General features: G+C 36.2%; 2 protein-coding genes across 3 annotated transcripts; one reads left to right on the plus strand and one right to left on the minus strand.

Moving 5' to 3' along the window:
• The first annotated feature begins 610 nt into the window (after positions 1 to 610).
• Positions 611 to 7,248, plus strand: LOC106909731 (arachidonate 12-lipoxygenase, 12R-type-like). The gene is made up of 10 exons (XM_014976169.2): positions 611 to 698; positions 891 to 1,051; positions 1,222 to 1,365; positions 1,840 to 2,043; positions 2,239 to 2,325; positions 2,409 to 2,578; positions 4,204 to 4,328; positions 4,825 to 4,925; positions 5,455 to 5,625; positions 5,989 to 7,248. Exons 1-10 carry the CDS (start codon positions 626 to 628, stop codon positions 6,166 to 6,168), a joined length of 1,416 nt encoding a protein of 471 aa, XP_014831655.2. The 5' UTR covers positions 611 to 625; the 3' UTR covers positions 6,169 to 7,248.
• Positions 7,249 to 9,957: 2,709 nt separating this feature from the next.
• LOC106909730 (polyunsaturated fatty acid lipoxygenase ALOX15B-like) lies at positions 9,958 to 19,780 on the minus strand. 2 transcript variants are annotated; one of them, XM_088003965.1, is made up of 15 exons: positions 19,696 to 19,780; positions 19,426 to 19,583; positions 16,897 to 17,101; positions 16,183 to 16,264; positions 15,015 to 15,137; positions 14,830 to 14,933; positions 14,320 to 14,486; positions 14,063 to 14,206; positions 13,363 to 13,566; positions 13,081 to 13,167; positions 12,820 to 12,989; positions 11,965 to 12,086; positions 11,436 to 11,536; positions 10,880 to 11,050; positions 9,958 to 10,486 (listed from the first exon to the last, which is right to left on the minus strand). In XM_088003965.1, exons 2-15 carry the CDS (start codon positions 19,576 to 19,578, stop codon positions 10,307 to 10,309), a joined length of 2,013 nt encoding a protein of 670 aa, XP_087860091.1. In that variant the 5' UTR covers positions 19,579 to 19,583; positions 19,696 to 19,780; the 3' UTR covers positions 9,958 to 10,306. The 2 variants fall into 2 exon arrangements, with proteins under 2 accessions (XP_087860091.1, XP_087860095.1); XM_088003969.1 differs by lacking the exon at positions 19,696 to 19,780 and having other exon boundaries at positions 19,426 to 19,614.
• Positions 19,781 to 20,189: the final 409 nt, after the last annotated feature.

Here is a 20,189-nt window from a genome sequence, read left to right on the forward strand (position 1 = left end):
TTCCATTTACTTGAGGGACACAAAGAATTTATAGGCGGCCAGATTTAACATCTTTGATATGTTCTTGTTTCAATGTTCTCCTTAGCTTTGATTGCCAAGAAGGAGCTCAGTGCTTCTGGTCGCTTCAATCGGCACAAAAAACTTTCTCAACTAAAGAAAACATATCGGTAAGTAGAGTTTGTATACAAATTACAGTTATACACATAAACTTCTTTCATTTTGGGTTGACTAACAAGTAAACATTTATTTGACAGATCCAATGAATTTGTGATTGCAAAAAAAAAAGTCAAAGCTACTACATTATAGTATGTATATAATCACACTGGGACCACAAATTCACTATCACACTGTCATAACTTTATTTTTTTCAGCTGGCAAGAGTTTGAAAAGGGAATACCTCACCATATTAAGGCAACGCTACCGTCTCACCTGCCTAGGAATGATCAGTTCACTGAAGTCAAGCAAGATGAGTTCAAGAAAAATCAGGGACAAACGTGAGTCCCTCTATTGCAAATATGAAGTGTTAAAATATACAGTGAGTTTTATCTTATATCAGACATACTTCTATATTTTAAAATGTATATTGTGATTCTTATTTTACAGCGGTGTTCGTAAAAATTTGGCAATGTGTTATGATACATGGCCAGATTTTGAACAGATCAGTGAGCTGGTGGATTACAGCAAATATGACATCGTGGGTATGTGTCATTATGTAAGGTATCAAATTACAATGTAACTTAGACATAAGAGGAAAATTGCTACATTTGAACTGGTATTATTTCACAATTCATCCACAATATCCATACATATATAGTCATGTTTTACTTACACACACAAACACACACCTACATCCCAAGAAAAAAGATGAGCAGAGATTTCCTTTGTAACAGGCTATGTCAAAGACAACTGGAAGGATGATGCTTTCTTTGGCTACCAGTTTCTAAATGGTCTCAATCCCATGTTGATCCAACGCTGCACTTCCCTGCCTGACAACTTTCCTGTCACTGAACACATGATCTGCCATTACTGCAATTTGCCTCAGGAAATTGAGGTAATTAACCTTAAAAAGATGAGGAAATAAATAAAAAAAATCAGTGGACTGATGGTTTCTTTCACTCATTGGGGTGATATATGCCAGATCTTAAATGTCTTCACAAATGCAAAGTTGATTTCCCGTACATCTAAGGCAAGCTCTTACTATTTTGCTCTAAAATTAAACAGAAAGGCAACATATATCTGTGCAACTACCAGATTTTGGATGGGGTAGCAACAAGAGACAGCAAAGGAAAAAAACAATATCTGATGGCTCCACTTGTCCTGCTCCATAAAACAGCCAAAGATAAACTGATGCCTATTGCTATTCAGGTAAGATGTCACTTTCATGAAAAACTTTTTAGTATACATAGATATATGGTCTTATTATGGGCATAACTGTGCACTTTTTAAAATAGCATATTTTGAAAAACAAAAAAAGACAACTCTAGCAGTGTTTCTTTGAACTCCATGTTTCCTTCAAGGGACAGCATGGTTATTTATTCAGAGGAAAATTTCACAACATCAGAATCAGAATAAGAACGCCTTATTGTCATTGTACAGAAGCACAACTAAAGTACATTTCAGTACAGCCTGTCCGGAGAAGACAAAAAAAACAGATGGAGCTAATAAACTATAATTGAATAAAAATCTGCAGTTAAATTTAAAACCATAACAGCAAAACCTTTAAGAAAAATGCAAACAAAAAATATTGTTTTAAACCTTGTGTTTTTTTATGTCAATTAATAATCAATTTCAAGCAAACAGAGAAGCTAACCTACACATTTCTTTTTTTTTTTCCTGCAGCTGCAGCAGAAGCCAGGAGCAGACAACCCAATCTTCCTCCCTTCTGATTCTGAGCATGACTGGCTGTTGGCAAAAATTTTTGTGAGAAGTGCGGAGTTTAATTTCCATCAACTCAACTGTCACCTGCTGCGCACTCATCTGCTGTCAGAAGTCTTTGCAGTATCACTGATGCGCAACTTGCCCATGGTGCATCCTCTGTACAAGGTAATAGAAGCTGTGGAGACACAAAATTTAGCATTGTTTATATTAGTACTTAGTTTACATTGTTTAACTCTATGACTTTGTCCAGGTGTTTATTGAATTAGCAGTTGTGTATGTCTAAAAAAAAATATAGCATGAAAAAGCAACAACATCTAATTCAGTTATAAGTATGCCTAAAAGAGTTGTCTTTGTCCTCAGCTTCTTATACCCCACTCTCGCTACACTCTGCACATTAATACCCTGGCTCGATTAATTCTAATATCTGAGACCGGTGCTTTCACACAGGTGAGAAAAACATTGTTTGGGGAATACCATTATTTATGTCATTTCCAAATAATCCCTTTATCTTCGAATTAACTTTTCACTAGGTGGCAGCTTCGGGTGGAGAGGGTGCGATCCAAATCCTGAGGAAATCCCTGTCCTCAATGACATACAGGTCTCTATGCATACCCGATGACATTGAAGACCGTGGGATGAAGGACATCCCAAACTTCTTCTACAGAGATGACGGACTTAAGCTGTGGGACATTCTACACCGGTACAATTGATTTGTCCTCTTCCTGTAATTATGTTTTTAAACATAGAGAGTCAAAAGTACGATTGATGTTTTATTATTCAATAGGTGAAAAAAAAAAAAAACATTTTTAAGGATTTATGTTTTTAAATCCCCTTCTTCTTTTGAGTATATTTGTCTTTAATAAGTGTAATAATTATTAGCTAGTCATGTAGAAACCCAAAACACTTCTTCTTATGGAGCCCAGGTTTTTGACCCCATAAGTGCTGTTGATCCCCACAATATGTTTGGAAAACACACCACACATTACACCAAACATTACAAACCTTTAAATACAAGATCACCCAGACTCAAAGAGTCGCAGTTCTTTAGGCTCAACTCTGAGTACAAGGACAGTTGGGATGTAACCTAGAAAGAAAACACACACCAGAAAGAAGACCACCACAAAAGTCTGATATATGCCAGCTAAACAAACAAATACACAAATATAAATCCTGCCTTTATTAGCATCAAAAATAATTACAAATTAGTGCAAATAGTGAATTTTATGAGGAGATATGAAGCTTCTCTTACCTAGTGTTCAACACTGGCAAAACACAGAATTTAGACCTGGAAAGCAAACAATGGGCATGATGTTACTTATTACTTCACTTATTTTATTCTTCTGGTAAAACCAGCAGAACAAACTTATTGTTGTCTTGTAATGAAGTGGGTAGAGCTGTACTTTGGTTGACAGGTGAGGGGCTTGGCTTGGAGTTGCTAGGTAATAAAATTGTAGCAACAATTTAGAGGTTTTTGAAAGACATGATTTTGCAGACACCAGTACATTTACTTTTTTCCAAAAAATGGCTGGGTGGTTTTTTTTTCTGCTCCAGAGCTGTTTTGAGATGCAGTAGATAACTAAACAGAAGTACAGAAACATGTAAAAAGTAATTTTTTCCCATATTAGTTGACCTTTGGATACAACAACAATATTGCTAAGTTGGCAACAGTGATCTCACTTCAAGGTGATGTCATGTTCTGCTTTGCTTTATGGCCGTCCCTGCTGCATGTCGCATGTGTTGTTTTGAGACAGTCTGACTCTGTACCACCACATACCGGCAGATACTGTTATTATTCTATATCCTATCTGGGTTTAGAAAAAAAAAAGAATATATATATATATATATATATATATATATATATATATATATATATATATATATATATATATATATATGATCCTTGATTGGGATGTAACGAACAATTCTGATCAAGTGTAAAACCACATGATCGGCTCGGGACATCCCTGATTTGAAAACATGGAAATATTTAAAACAAAAAACAAAAACATTATGAATCTAAAATCCAAGTGGATACAAACTGAATATTGAATGCAAATACTTACAAAATTCACAAATTCTTTGAAAATATATAAAACGATTAATTTTAAAGTATTAGACCATGACAGTGACCTCACCAAAAATGACCTTTTCCTCACCTTTCGCTGAAAAATTTACAACTTTTTTCTTCAGGTTTACAATATAAATAAGTATCTGTATCTCAAACCACACAGTCTTTCATATGTTATTTTTTTCATATAGTTGTAAGGTAAGCCTTTAATGTAAAATTAATCTATTTAAAATTATACCGTCCTCCATCTGGAAAAGTTTTGTCGAAGGAATCCTAAAGCACTACTACAAGACTGATGATGATGTTCAAAACGACCGTGAACTAGAAGACTGGATATGGGACATTTTTGAGCATGGATTCCTTTGCCCAAAAGAAAAATCAGGTAGGTTCTTATTCTGTTTAACCAAGAATCTGCTTAAAACAGGATATGCAAGTGTAAAAGTATGATTTCGTTTGGCCCTGTGTCATGTTTCTTTTAATGCGCTAAGATTAGGCTCCTAGAGGGGCCCCAACCTCAACTCTATTGAAAATGTGTGGATTATTCTTTCAAAAAAAGTATCTAGTTAATGAGGGAGTGGGGGGAATCCCAACATCTTAAATGCATTCTTTTAATTTAGCAATGGATAGAGTTTGAGTTATTCATCCAGTATGTTTATCAGAGTCTGTTGATGGTTACAAAAATTGCATGGTGTGGATGTTTAAAAACCAAACAAGAAACAACTTGTATTCAAGTTGTTTGTCGTTTGCTTACACCACCCTGGGAAAAAATACCTAAACTGATAATATTGCCAATATTTTGTTCTTAGAGAAAGCATACTGTCTATTATATAGTAGCAAATATAAAACATTCCTCAATATTTTTATTTTTAAATTATCAGGAATCCCCATGGGCTTTAAGAATGTGAATGATCTGGCCAAGTTCGTGACTATGGTGATCTTCACTAGCTCAGTCCAGCATGCTGCTGTGAACTCTGGACAGGTGAGGTTTTATATTTTATTGATGAAATTTGCTCACCTATTCTTTTTTGATGGATAACACTATATACATTTTTATGTGGTTTATCATTGATTGATGCATTTTAGAAAACCAATAACCAAACTGAACCATTCTAAATTTAAAGTTTTATTTATTTACACTTTAATCACTTTGTAATACTGTCCTCAACAAATGCTGACAAACCGTTGTTATTAGAAATTGTTTGTGTTTTCTGAAATTGGAAATTCCTAAGCCAGTTTTTTTTAAAGGTGTTTGATAGTTACAAGAAAATATTTCATGATTATTAATTCTGTTTTACTTTATGATGTGTAGATCTTCCGCATTGCTAGGTCCAACAGTTTGGTGAAACAAGAAATTGTAAAGAGGCTTGTGTTGTATTATTCCATAATCCCTTACAACAAAAAATTTTTGAACACACACCAAAAAGAATATCAAACACATCAAATTGTTTAATTAATTGTCATATACTATGCCTTAAAACTTAACAATCATGGTTACTTGTGCATCTCAGTTTGACTATGGTGGCTGGATGCCCAACCTGCCAAGCACCATGCGACGTCCCCCACCATCCACAAAAGGGGAAGCAACTGAGGCCACAATACTGGAGACACTGCCAGACAAAAGCACAACATGTGCAGCCATGACCACGTTGAATTTGCTGTCTAGGAGATACAGTGACTTTGTAAGTGGGAAAACCTCAAGACACTCTCAAAATTGTGTTCAAGTTGTGTAAAATACATTGATTCTGTCTGTGTGTCAATTAGTTATCAACTGTTAAAACAGAACAGTACACTGAGTTTTGTTCAGTATATTTTAAACAAATCCCTCACCTCATTATATCAGGTTGTTTCAGGTAAACATCATGCTTAAATTAGTTAACATGTATATGCTGTACAAGTGAAAATCAAAACATACTCTAGATTTGCTAAAATACATGCAGCTGTTGTTTTTTTTTTACCTCTTTATACATAATTTTCAATTGTCTTTACCTGATATATTTAAACATCAGCGGAAAATATTGTAAGTGTATGATTTATTTCATCAGGTTCCTTTTGGCACTTACCCTGAGCATCACTTCACAGAGGAGCAACCCCTGAAGCTGATGGAAAAATTCAAAGAAGAGCTGAAAGAGCTAAGTAAAGTTATCAAGGAAAGAAACATCAAACTGGATGTCCCATACAAATACCTGGACCCAGAAGAGATTGAAAATAGTGTGTCCATTTGAAAATTAGATGATCAGACATGTTGCATATCAAATTCAGTCACTGATTCACAAAAATGAGCTAAGGAGGAAATGCATGTTTTACCAATCTTTTCTGGTGTCGCACAAATATTAGTCTTTTGGGTCTTTATTAATAACATAAAGCACGGTTGTTCTGCAGGATGACTAGTTAAGGTTGTTTCTTGGATTAAGAAACCAGGTACCAAGATCAAGTACAATGTAGAACCTCTTTGGGATACTTGGATCTTGAGATTTGTGCTTATTGTTGTTTCACTGCATAAATTAATCAGTGTGCTTCATCTACCTTGCACAACTATTGAAGTAGTTAGATATTGTTGACCAAACAACCAAAACAGTACAAATACATGTAGTACATTGTAGGGTCTAGTTTGATTAGTAGGGCTTTTTGATTAGTCAAACTGTAAACAGTGAGCATATTTGTATGTATTGGTGTTTCAACTGAAAAATAAACACATCTGGCCTGTGGATGTTATGGTGGGGTGACGGTTAAACTTACTTGTTAGATGATCCACTGTCAGATTTCTATGTGGAGATTGCTGGAATGCATTTGCTATCTTGACGGGTGAAAATTTGAGTTTGTGTTTTTTTTTTTTTACATATATTTAAATGGGGCTGTAGTGTGGTCTTCAAAAATGCCTAGACGTTTGAAAAGGGTTACAAAAATATTAAGATAAGAAACAGAATTCAGTTGTTGCCAGAATAACATTTTTCATTTTAACTAAAAAAGTGTTATTTTCCTTTCTTTATTCAATTATTTTCAAATGACTATTGTATTGTTATGGGTGGTGGATTTACATTTGTTCTGTACTTTGCTAATTACCTAAATTGCTCTGTAAAATGTATTAATTTTATGGACCACCTGTGACATGATTTGAGAACCGGTTCAATCAATATGGAAACAGTTCTAATATTTTAGGTGATATTTGAATGACTATTTGTTTAAAAAGTTATAACACAAGAGGTACATTATAGCACACAACTATGATTTTTGAACCATGTCACAGATATTAGATTTGCAAGCAATATAAATGCTCAGTCGAAATGAATAAACATTTCAATTGGTGTTGGGGGGAAAAATGTTTTGTTTTCTTTGAAACGCCAGTTGGAACTTATTTTATTGTTTGTATGTTAGTTTATATTTGTGGATTTTTTCAACAGTATGAGCAAATTTATTGGAGTGTTATTTTACTTATTTAACTTTGTTCAAAAACTTGTGCTTTAAGCTACTCTTCAGAGTGAGCTTGTTTACTCACCATCAGTCTTCTTTTTACATAAAAAAAATCAAGTCTTAATATTGCACCATCTTGAAAAAAATACAATCGAAAGGGTACCTCATAGAAAATTAATAATTAATAAAATTAATAAATCTTTTGCTAAACAAGCAAAAGATTTGTTCACCTGAGACTATTTCCCAAATTCTTCACAAAACTGCGTAAAATTTATCAGTTTGATAGATGGTTCTCAAATCATGCCACAGGTGGTCAATAATATTTAAGTCTGGAATTTGATACATCCATTCTGCAAAAGTATGTTTTAATCTGAACCAGTGGTCTCAAACTGCAGCCCTGGACACTTTTGGATGTGTATATTCTAAACAAATGACTAAACTCCCTCACTTGCATGCAGTCAAGCTCTACACAATAATTCTCCTAATGACCAAATATTGGAGCTGGTGCTGAAGCAGAGAGACTTCTAAAAGTTGCAGGAAACTAGCACTTTGAGAACTGGAGCTTGAGTTTGAGAACACTGATCTAAGCTAATCATTTATTCATTGTATCTCTGGCTGCATTTTTAGAGCCCTGCTGGAAGTAATACCTCACTGCAATTTTAAGTCTTCCATTTATTTTGACCAGCTTGATTTTTCCTACTGAGTATTTAATGCCACTACCATGTTATAACGTAGTGTGTGAACGTTGCAGTGCAGTTTCAACTTTCAATCATATTTAGGGCATGATCTACAAAGATTAAAAATCTCTGCTTCGCTTCACCACCTGATCACCCTGATGTATACTCTCCTGCAAACCCAGAAGTTTTAATATCAGCCCCTATGAATTACCATTATGAGATTATTCCCTCCAAAATGTTTCCACTTTTATCACATTGTTCCCATTAAAATAATTTTCCAATAATATATTCTAAGAATCCCTAAAAAAAGACACAAAACATTTTGTTTAAGAATTTTGAACATTTGTGTCCTATTGTCTGTATACATCAACATTGAAATAAAAGATTGCCAAGTCATTTATAAAAAAATTACAGAAGAAATACTAATTGCAGTGTCCTCATAATGAAAAAATTCACTATCTGCCTTCTCCTTCTCCCTTCACCCTCAAAACAAAGTAATAAGAGCATGGGGAGAAATGCAGCTTGTACTAAGCACCAACCTCATCTCATCTGAGTGAATTAATCAATAAATACTCCTGTATTTATTTTAACAGTCACTGCAGTTTTATTCTTAAACAGTAGGAGACACTGGTGAGAAAGGAAAACTTATTCAAGAATAAATTCACAAACAATTTCCTTTCCCTACATCTGCATAAGCAGGGCTTGACTGATGGAAACATCAGACAGATAAGGAAGATTTCCCCTTCCTCCTAAATGGAAAGTTCTAGAACTATGCAAATTGCTGATGTAACTCCTCCTCACACGGATAGAGCCCACCCCCAACTGCTCTTATCTTCCTGTTCCCCTGCAGATGCCCATCCCACTTTTTAGTTTATGTTTGAATGAGCCAATAGAGATAAAGGGGCAGAATTTGTGTTTTTCTGCTTTCAATATTTTCGAAGGTCCTCTCATTCTACTTGTTGCATTTGGGGAGGGGAAAATATTCCCTGTCTGACTGATTAAGGTAAGTGTTTGATTTAATAGAAGGTTTCAGAATCCTGTCTGTTTTATGAAGATAAGCCTTTAATTTAAATCTGGAAATTGACGATAAGGATTTAATACAATGAAAAGGCTCAAATTATACAATAAAAACATGTTCCATAAGGTCATATAGAGCCTTATTAAACAGATGGTCATGCGCGATAACATAGATTTTTTTTATTTGGGGGTGCCTTTTTAATCCATCAAACTCGATTAATTAAATTTTGACAGGTCGAGGAATCCTTAGTTTTTTTGGTCTCTAAAGTGAATTTAATCACGGTTGCTCTTCTGATACAATCATGTTTTACATCTGTGAATTAGTACAAGTTTGTTAATCTTTGCATCCCCATGTGACCTACCAAAGAATATTTGAAATACTGATGCTAAATTATGTCCAGGAACATAGTAAGTTCTCCTTAATTTTTTCATGATTAAAACCATTTTCTTTACCATAGTCAATCTCTGTGCTTGGGTCCTTTTCTAACAAGTCCTCTGTAATGTAGCTCTTATTTTGCTGAAAGTACACTTGAACTTTGCCACTGATGGATAATCAAGGGTTTTTCTGTTTTCATTTTAATTTTATTTTATTTTAATTACTAAATTAAAAGTAACAGATTTTTTACTGTCTGGGGGATCGTAGAACAATGACTAACAGAACTAGTATGACACTAACTCCAAAACACAAAAAGCATTGAGAAAAGAAAAAACTATTGTTACAGAAATTGGTTACAAAAACAAACTTCAAACAATATGAGTAAGATATCACACCTTTACTTTACGTGCATTATCCTGTAGAAAAATTGAAGAGCTGAATACACTTCAATACAGTGAATTTTAGGAAATTTATTTCAATTGTTTGTTTGGGTACAAAAGTGTAAGCAAACGTGTAAGTGAAAAGCACAATAATTGTTTTCTGCTTAAAAACATTTTTATTTGCACTTTGACATAGATTCTTACACAGGTATTTTTAAGCAACAAATTAGAGAAACTCACTTTCTAAACTCTATAGGGTCGGTACACTCACTCGTCTGACTCCATATTTCTCTGCATGCATCCCAAATAATAACATTGCATTCAAATTTGAATTATACATTTAAACAAAACTGAAATAAAATTGAAAATAATTATCATGTCCCCTCTGCTCCCCCCCAACATGTTCACAAAAGTTCCAATAATACACCTAAAATAACATGAAACACATCAGTGTGGGATTATTATCAACTATGAAAACTGAGAGGAAACTTCTCTTACTTCCCTAGATAGCCACACTGTTTTCTACCTCCTCTGGATCCAAGTATGTGTACGGCACTTCCAGAGTTTTGTTTCTCTCTTTGATTGCTGCACTCAACGCCGCCAGCTCCTTTTGAAAGTTCGCTATCATCTGCCGTGGAGTCTCCTCACTGAAGTGGTCCTCAGAGTACTGGCCAAGAGGTGCCTGATAAAATCAAGGACACTTAGTTTTTCTGCCACCGACATGCAAATGTTTGAAACATGTAGACAACTCGTGTAAACATATAGAGCCATGAAGAAGTCATGGAGTTGCATAGTAACATTTTACCTTATATACAGGTTCATCTCAAGAAAATAGAAAACCGTGAAAAACCTAAATCATTAGGTCTTTCATATATTATAAAGATGAATTACACCAACCATTTATTTCTGCTCATATTGTGAATGGATTGAAGCTACAGAAAACCCAAAATGACATTTATCATGAAATGATAACACTTTTAAATTATTTACTACTTTAATGAGATTGACCTGTTCAAATGTTCTTGATATAGCTTGACCATATGTTTGCAAAACACACTGAAGTGTGAACACTCACAAAGTCTCTGGACTGCTGGCTGAGCAGCCACATGATGGCCATGCCCTGAACTGTGGTGTTGACGTCCGGCAGTGTTTTCAGCATCGTTTCTTCAGTCGCTTCCCCTTTTTTGGTTGGAGGTGGCAGTTGCAGGGAGATTGGAGTGTTTGGCATCCAGCTACCAAAGTCAAACTGCAGTACAGAAATGAGTATTATAGTTTGTTATTGATTTCTTTTTGCTTGTGGAATTTCAAAATACAGTGTAATAGTTGTAATTATAGTTGTAGTTGTCTGGCAAAACATCAATTAAGCCATAAATTTAATTCATAATGCAAAACAAATTGAGTGTTTACAGGATTACAATTTCTGGTTCTGTTTTATCTATGCTGTAAAGTCTGTATTAAAGAAAACTATGTGATCTGAAGACCATGTTTGGTGAATTTGAATTATGTTCCAGCATTTGTAGCATCTTATGCAGTAGCAATTGATGACTATCACTTACTCTGAAATAACACAGCAAGCATTAATTCATGGACAAATAATACAAATCACATCTGAGCTTGTCCCAAACCCTGACCTGTCCACCGTTCACAGCAGCATGCTGGGCTGAGCCGGTGAAGATCACCATGGTGACAAACTTGATGAGCTCATCCACTGTGGTAAGTTTCTGTGGGATTCCTGAGAATTAGAAAAAATAAACTTAACATTTAAAAGTTCGACATTTGATCAATTTTTAACCGTCCATCCCATCCCACCGATTGTCTATAACCACTTGTTATTGTAGGTCTGTAAGTGGGTGAGGGTTGGTGTCTGTCTTCAGCAGTCTGTGCAACAGAGGGACACACAAGACAAACAACCATGCACACAGCCATAACTAGGGGTAATTTAGAGACTAAATAACCTGATAGTCAATTGACTTTTAGGAGGCAGCTGGTGAACCCAGAGAAGATCCATTCAGAAAACGTGCAATGTTCTGGGTTGAGGCCCAGAACATCCTTGCTGTCAGGCAACAGAGCTACCAGCAACACCACTTTGCAACCCACATGCTTCCATTATACAAATCTGTAATAAGTTTATCAAGCCGTATTATTTTCTTTAAGAGATACCTGGGCAAGGCTGGGAAAGGAATCCATGTTCAAAAATGTCCAGAATCCACTTTTGAAGTTCAGAGTCTTGCTGAACTTCAGCATCGGTCTTGTAGTAGTAGGTCAGGATACCCCGCACAAATCTTTCAGAGACACAGAAATATTTTGTAAAATACATTAAATACATACAGCCAGTAAGAGTGAAGTGTTTTTTTCCCCCCAGGAATATTATTGAATTTATGATACCTTTTTTCTTTTTTAATAATTTACATTTCTAATATTTTAAATATCACCGATGTTTTCTTAATACTACAAATTATTTGTATGAGAAAAATTACCATAAATAATACAGGACAACAGACAAGACAATTACCAGAGGAAGTTACCTGATTTATATTTGGGCTGATTTAAATTCAACGTGAGAAAGGATTGAAGAAAAAAAAAAAAAAACTGAAATGCACTAAAATCTTTCTGGAATTTTTTAACAAAGCTTTATCTAACACCAGACATAACTCTGCCTTTATGTAGTGGCTGGAGAAGGTTTTTTTTTTTTTTGTTGATTCACAGTATAATCGTTGATATTGTTCTGTACAAACATGATTGTACAGAACAATCATGTTTGTACAGGTCTTCCATTGTTTTGCAAGCCAAAATGGAAGGCTGTGGTTAGTATAAACAGTAAAGTATGAAAATAAGGCAGTCTGAAAAGCAGCTCAGACAAAAGGTAGAAAACAAAATACAACCCATTTTTTTCCTAACATATTTATACCCAATTCTAATAAGTAGAAGTGTGGATGTTTTGCATGATAAACCATCTGATGATTTGTCATTAAAGTAGCATAATGTAAGATGCAAAATGGAAGTAGCCCATCATACCTGTTGATAGCATCCCACAGTCTGAGTGCATCATCTCTGTAGTAGAAGTTTGGTACGTCCTTCACTCCGCGCTCAGCAATGTCTTCAGGCACGCAGAGGGAGCTGTATGTTACTGAGGACAGCGATCTCCTCAGAATTGTGATCATACCCTCTCCTCCAGAAGCTGAAAACTAGAGAAAGGTAAAGTCAAAGTTGGAGACAAACACTGTCATTCAAAATGAAAGATAAAGACGTCCTTCTGAGTAAAGTTTTTTGTTTTACTTTGGTGAAAACACCCTCCTCAGATATGAGTCTGTTCCGAGCTAAGAAGTTGATCTGCAGAGTGTAGCGAGTGTGAGGTATGAGAAGCTGAAAAAAGAGAAAACAATGTTGGTTATAACAGTTTACAAAAAAATAAAGTATTCTGAATTACAATAAGACACAGTCAAAACTTAAGAATCAGTCAAATTAATCAATTAATAGATCAAGTTTTTTACATGTTGCATCATCATGGGAATCTGTCAGTATCGGCATAAACACAGTGGAACCTGCAGCTTCAGTTACCTTGTGGAGAGGATGCACCATGGGCACGTTGCGCAACAGTGACACTGCAAAGACCTCAGCCAGCAGGTGAGTGCGCAGCAGGTGAACGTTGAGCTGATGCTCACTGAAATCTGCACTTCTGACAAAAATCTTTGCCATCAGCCAGTCGTACTCTGAATCAGATGGCAAGAAGATTGGATTGTCCTCTGCTGGTTTCTGCTTCAGCTACATCAGGGTTTAAATAAAGTGTAGGCATTTATTTGATTACAGGTCAATCATACAGATAAACAATGTTCCTGAAGTTGTTTTGCATTTTTTTCTGCTGACTCATTTTTTTCTTGAGAACCTCAGTGAAGAGTTTGAACTTAATCCACACTGATAATCTGAAATCAGATTAAACAGAACAGTAGTCAGACAGGCGTGTGTGTTTGAAGATATAACCCTTTGACAAATGAACAAACCAGACTGGTGGTTGAAGTGAAAAACCTATAATCTTTGTGTTGTCTGACTTCCAAGCATGTTTTGGGTTCCAACCTCATCCTAATCAATGGTTGCTTGGTCTTTAGTGCCTGGTTCTTTGTTAAATGTTTTCCCAAAGTTTATATTATGTCCGACTGGTTCCTGTCAAACTTTAATCTTTTGGCTTGTACAAAAAAAGACATGTAATTGATTGTTTAATAATTTGTGTACTTTAATTACTGTATATGAGTGCTAATCTCACCTGAATAGCAATTGGCATGAGTTTATCATCTGGAGTTTTGTGGAGCAAGACAAGTGGAGCCATCAGGTACTGCTTCTCATCATTGATGGTGCTTGTTTTCACTCCATCCATTCGCTTGTAGTCACAAAGGAATATGTTGCCTTTCTGTTTAACATTTTAAGAAAAAATTCACATATTAATGTCAATGTTATGTAAAAATGTAAGAACCTCAAATCTACTTAGAAAATAGCTATAATTTATTTTGTACAGATAATCACCTTAATTTCTTCTGCCAAGCTGCAACAACCATCAGGGAAAACCATTTTGTCAGTAACAGGAAGGTTGTCAGGCAGGACGGTGCAGCGGCGAATCAGCATGGGATTAATCCCGTTTAGAAACTGGTAACCAAAAAATGCATCTTCCTTCCAGTGTTGCTGGACATAGTCTGTAAAAAAAAAAAACGCACACACAAATTTGTTTAAAAAGAAAAATGCAATTTCCACCATTTTTGAAATACAGTCTTCAAAAATGGTAGAAGAGCAAACTGATTTTTTTGCAGGCCATGAGAACACTTTGAACTTTTTGTTGTTGAAGCATAAACAGTCTAAAGTACATTGCGAATACATTGTGTCAAGTAGAATTACTTTACATTTTCATCCAAATCACCACAATATAACTTTTGGATACAAAATACAACTTAAACAATCACAACAAATATTAAACCCACACCCCGGCTTTAGCAGGTTTCATGCCTTAGTAGGATTAATTTTAGTGCAAGTTGTCAGTACCAGATATATCAGTCTGTTTGAACCAAAAAACTCTGTTGATATCATCAATGTTCGTCCAGTTCGTTTTATTATCAACCAGTCCCTTCAGTTTCAGCTCTGCCAGTCTAGTTAAGAAAAAACAAAAAGTTAATGTGACATAAAATATCAAATTAAAGGCATATGTGTATCAGACTATTAGGAGTTACCCTGTGATTTTTGTGAACAGAAATTCAGTCTGCTTGGTAAAGGAGAATCTGACTTCAGCAGGTAGAGACAATGGGCCGTCTGCTTTAATGCAGTGAGGAATTCCTTCCACATACACATCCCAGCTGAGAAAAAGATAGAATTTATATGCTGTTTTATTTTAGTACAGATGTAAAAATTTATTTTGTTTTTCAAAACAAAGCACATCAGCATATACCCTTGCAACTCAGTAAATTAGAATTTCATCAAAAATGTAATCACAAGGAAACTCACACCCAAATCAAAATTTTTTGCTGATAAACTATCTAAATAAGCTATCTGGACTTCTCTCTTTATGTTTCTGTGAGAATTTTGACATTTTTTTGCTATTCTTTTAGTTCTGCATTATTTTGCTTCAAATCGTCTCACTACTGGTCTCTTCAGTCACACAGTTCTTAGACATTTGAATTGTCCTCTTGGTTGCAGCAACATGACTTGGTACAACTTTGTCACTTCTGGTGTAAAAGCACAGCCCTCCATCCCTCCCCACCTCTTGCTCGCCTCTGAGCGACTGGTGGAGAGTCAAGAGTAATAAATGCTGCCATGGCGACTGGCGGGCTAATTGCGTTACTCACCTTTACAAATGTGTGATTTATTTGCAATGTTGTGTTACATTGTGACATCTAGTGAACTTTATATTATCTTCCTTCTTTTAATTCCACTTGAAGTCTGTTGTCTTGTGAGCGTTAATGTTTCATCATAACAGATAAAACACTCTTATCTTACCTGGGAATAATTGCGAATAAACACTTCAGGCATTTTTTGGGAGAGTTACCTATTACAGTTTCTTTTTTTTTTCTGTAGAACATTCTGAATAATATTTGTCATGTTTGGTATTGTTGCAATCAAGTAGTGTATTTGTCCACCTCATTGCTTATGGAGGAAATGCACAAAATATTCTCTAAAGTACATTAAGAATATTTGAAAAATAAAATAAAAATCTGTGATCAATTTGTGATTGCTTGAGACAGCCCTGTCTGTCTATAAATTTTAAGTTTATAATATAACAAGTTTCAGTGTTATATTGAATTGGTGAAGTACATTTACTTCCAAGTTAATAAGATGCACTTGTAAATATAAAGCCAAACAGGGAAAGGGGGTTTTTGTGTTTTTGCCACTCTGATTTCTCACCAGTAATCTTTCTGACGCTGCTTGAGCTCCTGTTCCCGGCTGTACCTGCCAAGTTGATGACTATCTTCGAACCCTTTCAGGGCTGGGAAAAGAGAGAGAGAAAAAAATCATTTGATGATATGTCGGTATTAATTTGCTCCTGTTTTCCTCTAGTTCAGTGGTTCTTAACCTTTTTTGAGGTACCGAACCCCCAGTTTCATATGCGCATTCATCGAACCCTTCTGTAGTGGGTTTTATTGCCCCCCCCCACTCCCCCCCGGACACACAATATAATTTGCGGTATTCTGATTTAGTAACGTAATTATATTAGTTGTATTACCACCCCCACGCCACTAGAGGCAGTACCAACCCCGAAAAAGATGCGACCAAGGAGCAGATTTAGAAGTACACTGAAAGGCTTTCAGCGATAGCTACAGAATTTGGTAAAAAAACGGTGAGCTTTACTGAAGTAATTAAAGACACAAGTTCAAATCCATGCTGAGAGTGGAGCTCCTTCAATCAGTGCTCCTCCGCAGCTCTGATTGGTTAAATGTAACGTGATCCTCTGGAGAAAGTGATGGCAAAGCGGGGCGTCATCACAACTTGACACAAGTGTGTCTTTACCTCGCGGCTCCGCCGAAACCCTGAGACCGACTCTTCGAATCCAGGTTAAGAACCACTGCTCTAGTTTAACAGATCCAAGCTTTTAACAGAATTTACGGCTGTTCGACGGACCTGTTCCCTCTCTGAAGCGGTGCACCTTGCTGTCAGTGATCCAGCGGTAGACAGGAAAGTTGTAAATCTCTCCGTCTGGGGATTTCACTTCCACTTTGGCTGGGAACCAAGAATCTTCTGGGAACAGAAAAAGAGGCTTTTTGTCCAGCTCCACCAGCACCAGCTTTCCAAGGAACGTGGGGGAGGAAACTGTAAAAGACGCCACCTAACACAAAGAAAACAACAATTTGAAATCATAAAAAAAAAAACCTTGAAGTTATAGCAAGAGGTTAACAACGATAAGCCACAGCAGCACCAGAATGGGTTAGGTCAATTAATATTCATCTACATTAGAGTATCTAGCACAAATGTATTTTGCACATAAGAACAGAGAAATATCAGCCTGTACATTCGCAAAGCTGGCAGAGACCTACCCTAAAATAATAATACCAACTGCAGGGTTTCCCCCAGAAAACTTGCTAAGCCCGGTAGTCGGGGCGTCGAGTCGGTCCACCGGCGGTCCACCGTGTTTTGTATTAGAAGATGTTAAGTTGACAGGAAATGTAAAAGTATTACTGTGTAATTTATATGTCACGGGAAAAGATCTCCAGTGAAATGCCATTTAAACTCACAACTAGTCTAAAAACAACAAATTTGCACTTCTGTTTAATCCAAATTAAGTCAGCAGCTCCATCAGGCCCCCCAGAGCTTCAGGGGCCCCATAAACACTAATATTTTAAAACAGACCACAGATACATAAATGTAACACTTGTTTATTGAGATTATCAATGCTGTTAAATGTTATTCAATTGTTTAGGCATAGATAAATTAAACGATTTTAAATTGTTTAACATTTTAAATACAAGATTTTAAGGAGCTGGCAAGTTTACTTTGTAAAACTTCAAAGAACAATATTCATAGTTAGATTGTTTTGTTACCATAGCAACAATCTGATGCTGTGAGTTTAATCTTTGAATTTACAAATCCAATTTAGTAAACTGCGATTATAACTTATTGCTTTTTAGACTGGCCAATTAAACTACTCCCTTCTCCCATATTTCACTAAATCTAACACAGAAGCTGTTAGAGGTGCTGATGATTTTTAGGAACAAAAGGGGCCCCTAAGTCAGATTCTGCTCCAGGCCTCATACAGCCTTGGACCAGCCCTGCATGATGAGTTAAATCTGCTGCACTAGCAGAGATGCGCAACAAACGGGAGATTTAATTCAATGCTGCTAATGTGGCTTTAGTAGCTCTTTCATTTCGTGTCTGTTGAGTTTTTAATAAGCGTCACAGAAACTATTCTGGTTGGTCGAGTTTATGGGACAAGTTTCTCAGATCTCCGTGCGCATTAACTCTAAGTAGACGACGCATTTGATATGGTTTGATGCGTCGTGTAACCGGAAAAATAATAATGAAAATAATAAGAAAATAATATAAAATCAGCCCGGTGACAGCTCCTCACCGGGCTGAACCTGCATGATCAGGTTAGCGCTGCTCGTTATCCACAAACGCTCCGGCCAACCGAGACCACAGACATAAACTTTACAGGGAAGACAGACACAGAACCACACGCTGGGCAGCGTGTTGAGATGGAAACGTCGCATATAATTGTTCGTTCACAAAGATAAATCATTCTCACCGCTCCACAACGCGCCTCTGAATTCGCTACAAGTTATTCCTGCGGTTCACATTGAGCTGCGCAACCAGAGCTAACGCGGCGGGTTTTAAACTCTTACCTAGAGTTCTCCAATGGATCATAATTCCTCACAGTAGGTTTATATAAATATCCATACAGGTCAGCCTGAGTCCAGTTTGAGGGAAAGGAGGCGCGCGCGATCCGCGCTGAGGTAAAGCAGCGGCAGCGCGAGGCAAAGCACAGAGGCGGCAGCTGTGTGATTGGTCCGCACTATCGGGTTTAAATGCATAAACTATAAACCTATATATTATAAACCTATCCTTAAGGATAAATCTGCTCTGCTAGTGAAATGCTAAGAGCAAAAGAGACACTTGCAGCCCGGCTTTTAAAGACAAACAAAAAAACCCGATTTCTTTTTTTTTTTTTTTTTTTTTTTCCCCTTTCCTAGAAACGTATGCTTAGCCTGGCGGCGGGGCTAGTAAAGCATGGCGGGCCGCCAGGCTTATAATACACTGGGGGAAACCCTGAACTGTAGTTACAGGAAATTAAGGTTGTTTTGACTTAACAGGGCATGATACTTTTTTCTCATTTTGTTCTTAAAACACATTTGTAAATATATTCCCTATTCTGTCCACTTTCCAATTATGTGTTATTTGTGTTGGTCTATCACATAAAATCCCAGTTAAATATATTGAAGTTTGTGGTTGTAGCATGAGAAAATGTAAAAAATTCAGTGACCTTAAATACTTATTGAAATCTCTGCATTGTACCTGTCTGGATGTATAAAGCAATGCTGTGACTTAATGGCATTTACACATATCCTGTTGTGAAATAAGTGACAGTGATTTTGTGATTCTTGGTCTAAAGCTGCTCTACATTTGAATTTGAAGCACACAATCTTATAAACTTACAGCTCCTCTGACAAATGCTGAAGGTCCTCTCAAGCTCAACAGCCTCTTGCGTTCACTTTCCCCATTTGTGCCAACCAGCTTAAGGAAGACATTGTTGAAAGTGGTGGCAGCGGTGCGATTGGCGGTGTACACAGTTACTTCATAATCCACCATTTTTGCTGTTGAAAATTGATCCAAAGACACAGACAAATTCAATTGATATAACAACTACAAATAGAAGATTCTTGCTTGTTTCTGTTTTTCAGCAACTTTTGAATGTATCAGTCTTACCTCTGCTAATGAGATCACAAAGTTTCCTGAAGAGCTGCTGTGTTAATGCAACTTAGCGCCACTGATCTCTTTATATACACACGTTTTCAATGGGAGTGTTTGTTCCGCACCAAGAAAAAAGCTTTGGTGATGAAACTATGTGGAAGATTTATTACCTTCCACCTCTCATCTTTACCGTTTTTCCTGTTCTTATTTGAGCATGTTTGACATGAACCCCAACGTGTTCATGTCTGAACACGTTGGGGTTTACATGCCTATTGAGATGTGGATAACATCAATAACTCATGCATGTCACTGCAGAGTGACACATTGATAACAAAAAACCATATTTGTTTTTCCCAGAACAACAAAACAAACTGAGCGCACCGTTTTTTTTTTTTTTTACTGTTTTTCACACCAAACCACATTTAGAGTAAACTACACACATCTTGGATGTAAAAATATTTCTCTGCATAGTTATTTGATCAAAATCCCTTCTCACTCACAAAAAAGAA

This window comes from Poecilia mexicana, unplaced genomic scaffold, assembly GCF_051168715.1.
Source record: "Poecilia mexicana isolate PSO_F unplaced genomic scaffold, ASM5116871v1 scaffold_1, whole genome shotgun sequence".
Classification (NCBI taxonomy): Eukaryota; Metazoa; Chordata; class Actinopteri; order Cyprinodontiformes; family Poeciliidae; genus Poecilia; species Poecilia mexicana.

Coding starts and splice junctions, on each gene's coding strand:
- LOC106909731 (XM_014976169.2), top strand. CDS start 626: ATGTGTTATGATACATGGCCAGATTTTGAACAGATCAGTGAGCTGGTG. Junction 699..890: donor CAGCAAATATGACATCGTGG/GTATGTGTCATT, acceptor CCTTTGTAACAG/GCTATGTCAAAGACAACTGG. Junction 4,329..4,824: donor TTGCCCAAAAGAAAAATCAG/GTAGGTTCTTAT, acceptor TTAAATTATCAG/GAATCCCCATGGGCTTTAAG.
- LOC106909730 (XM_088003965.1), bottom strand. CDS start 19,578: ATGGTGGATTATGAAGTAACTGTGTACACCGCCAATCGCACCGCTGCC. Junction 14,487..14,829: donor CAAACAGACTGATATATCTG/GTACTGACAACT, acceptor TTTTTTTTACAG/ACTATGTCCAGCAACACTGG. Junction 10,487..10,879: donor GCCAGCAGTCCAGAGACTTT/GTGAGTGTTCAC, acceptor TGATTTTATCAG/GCACCTCTTGGCCAGTACTC.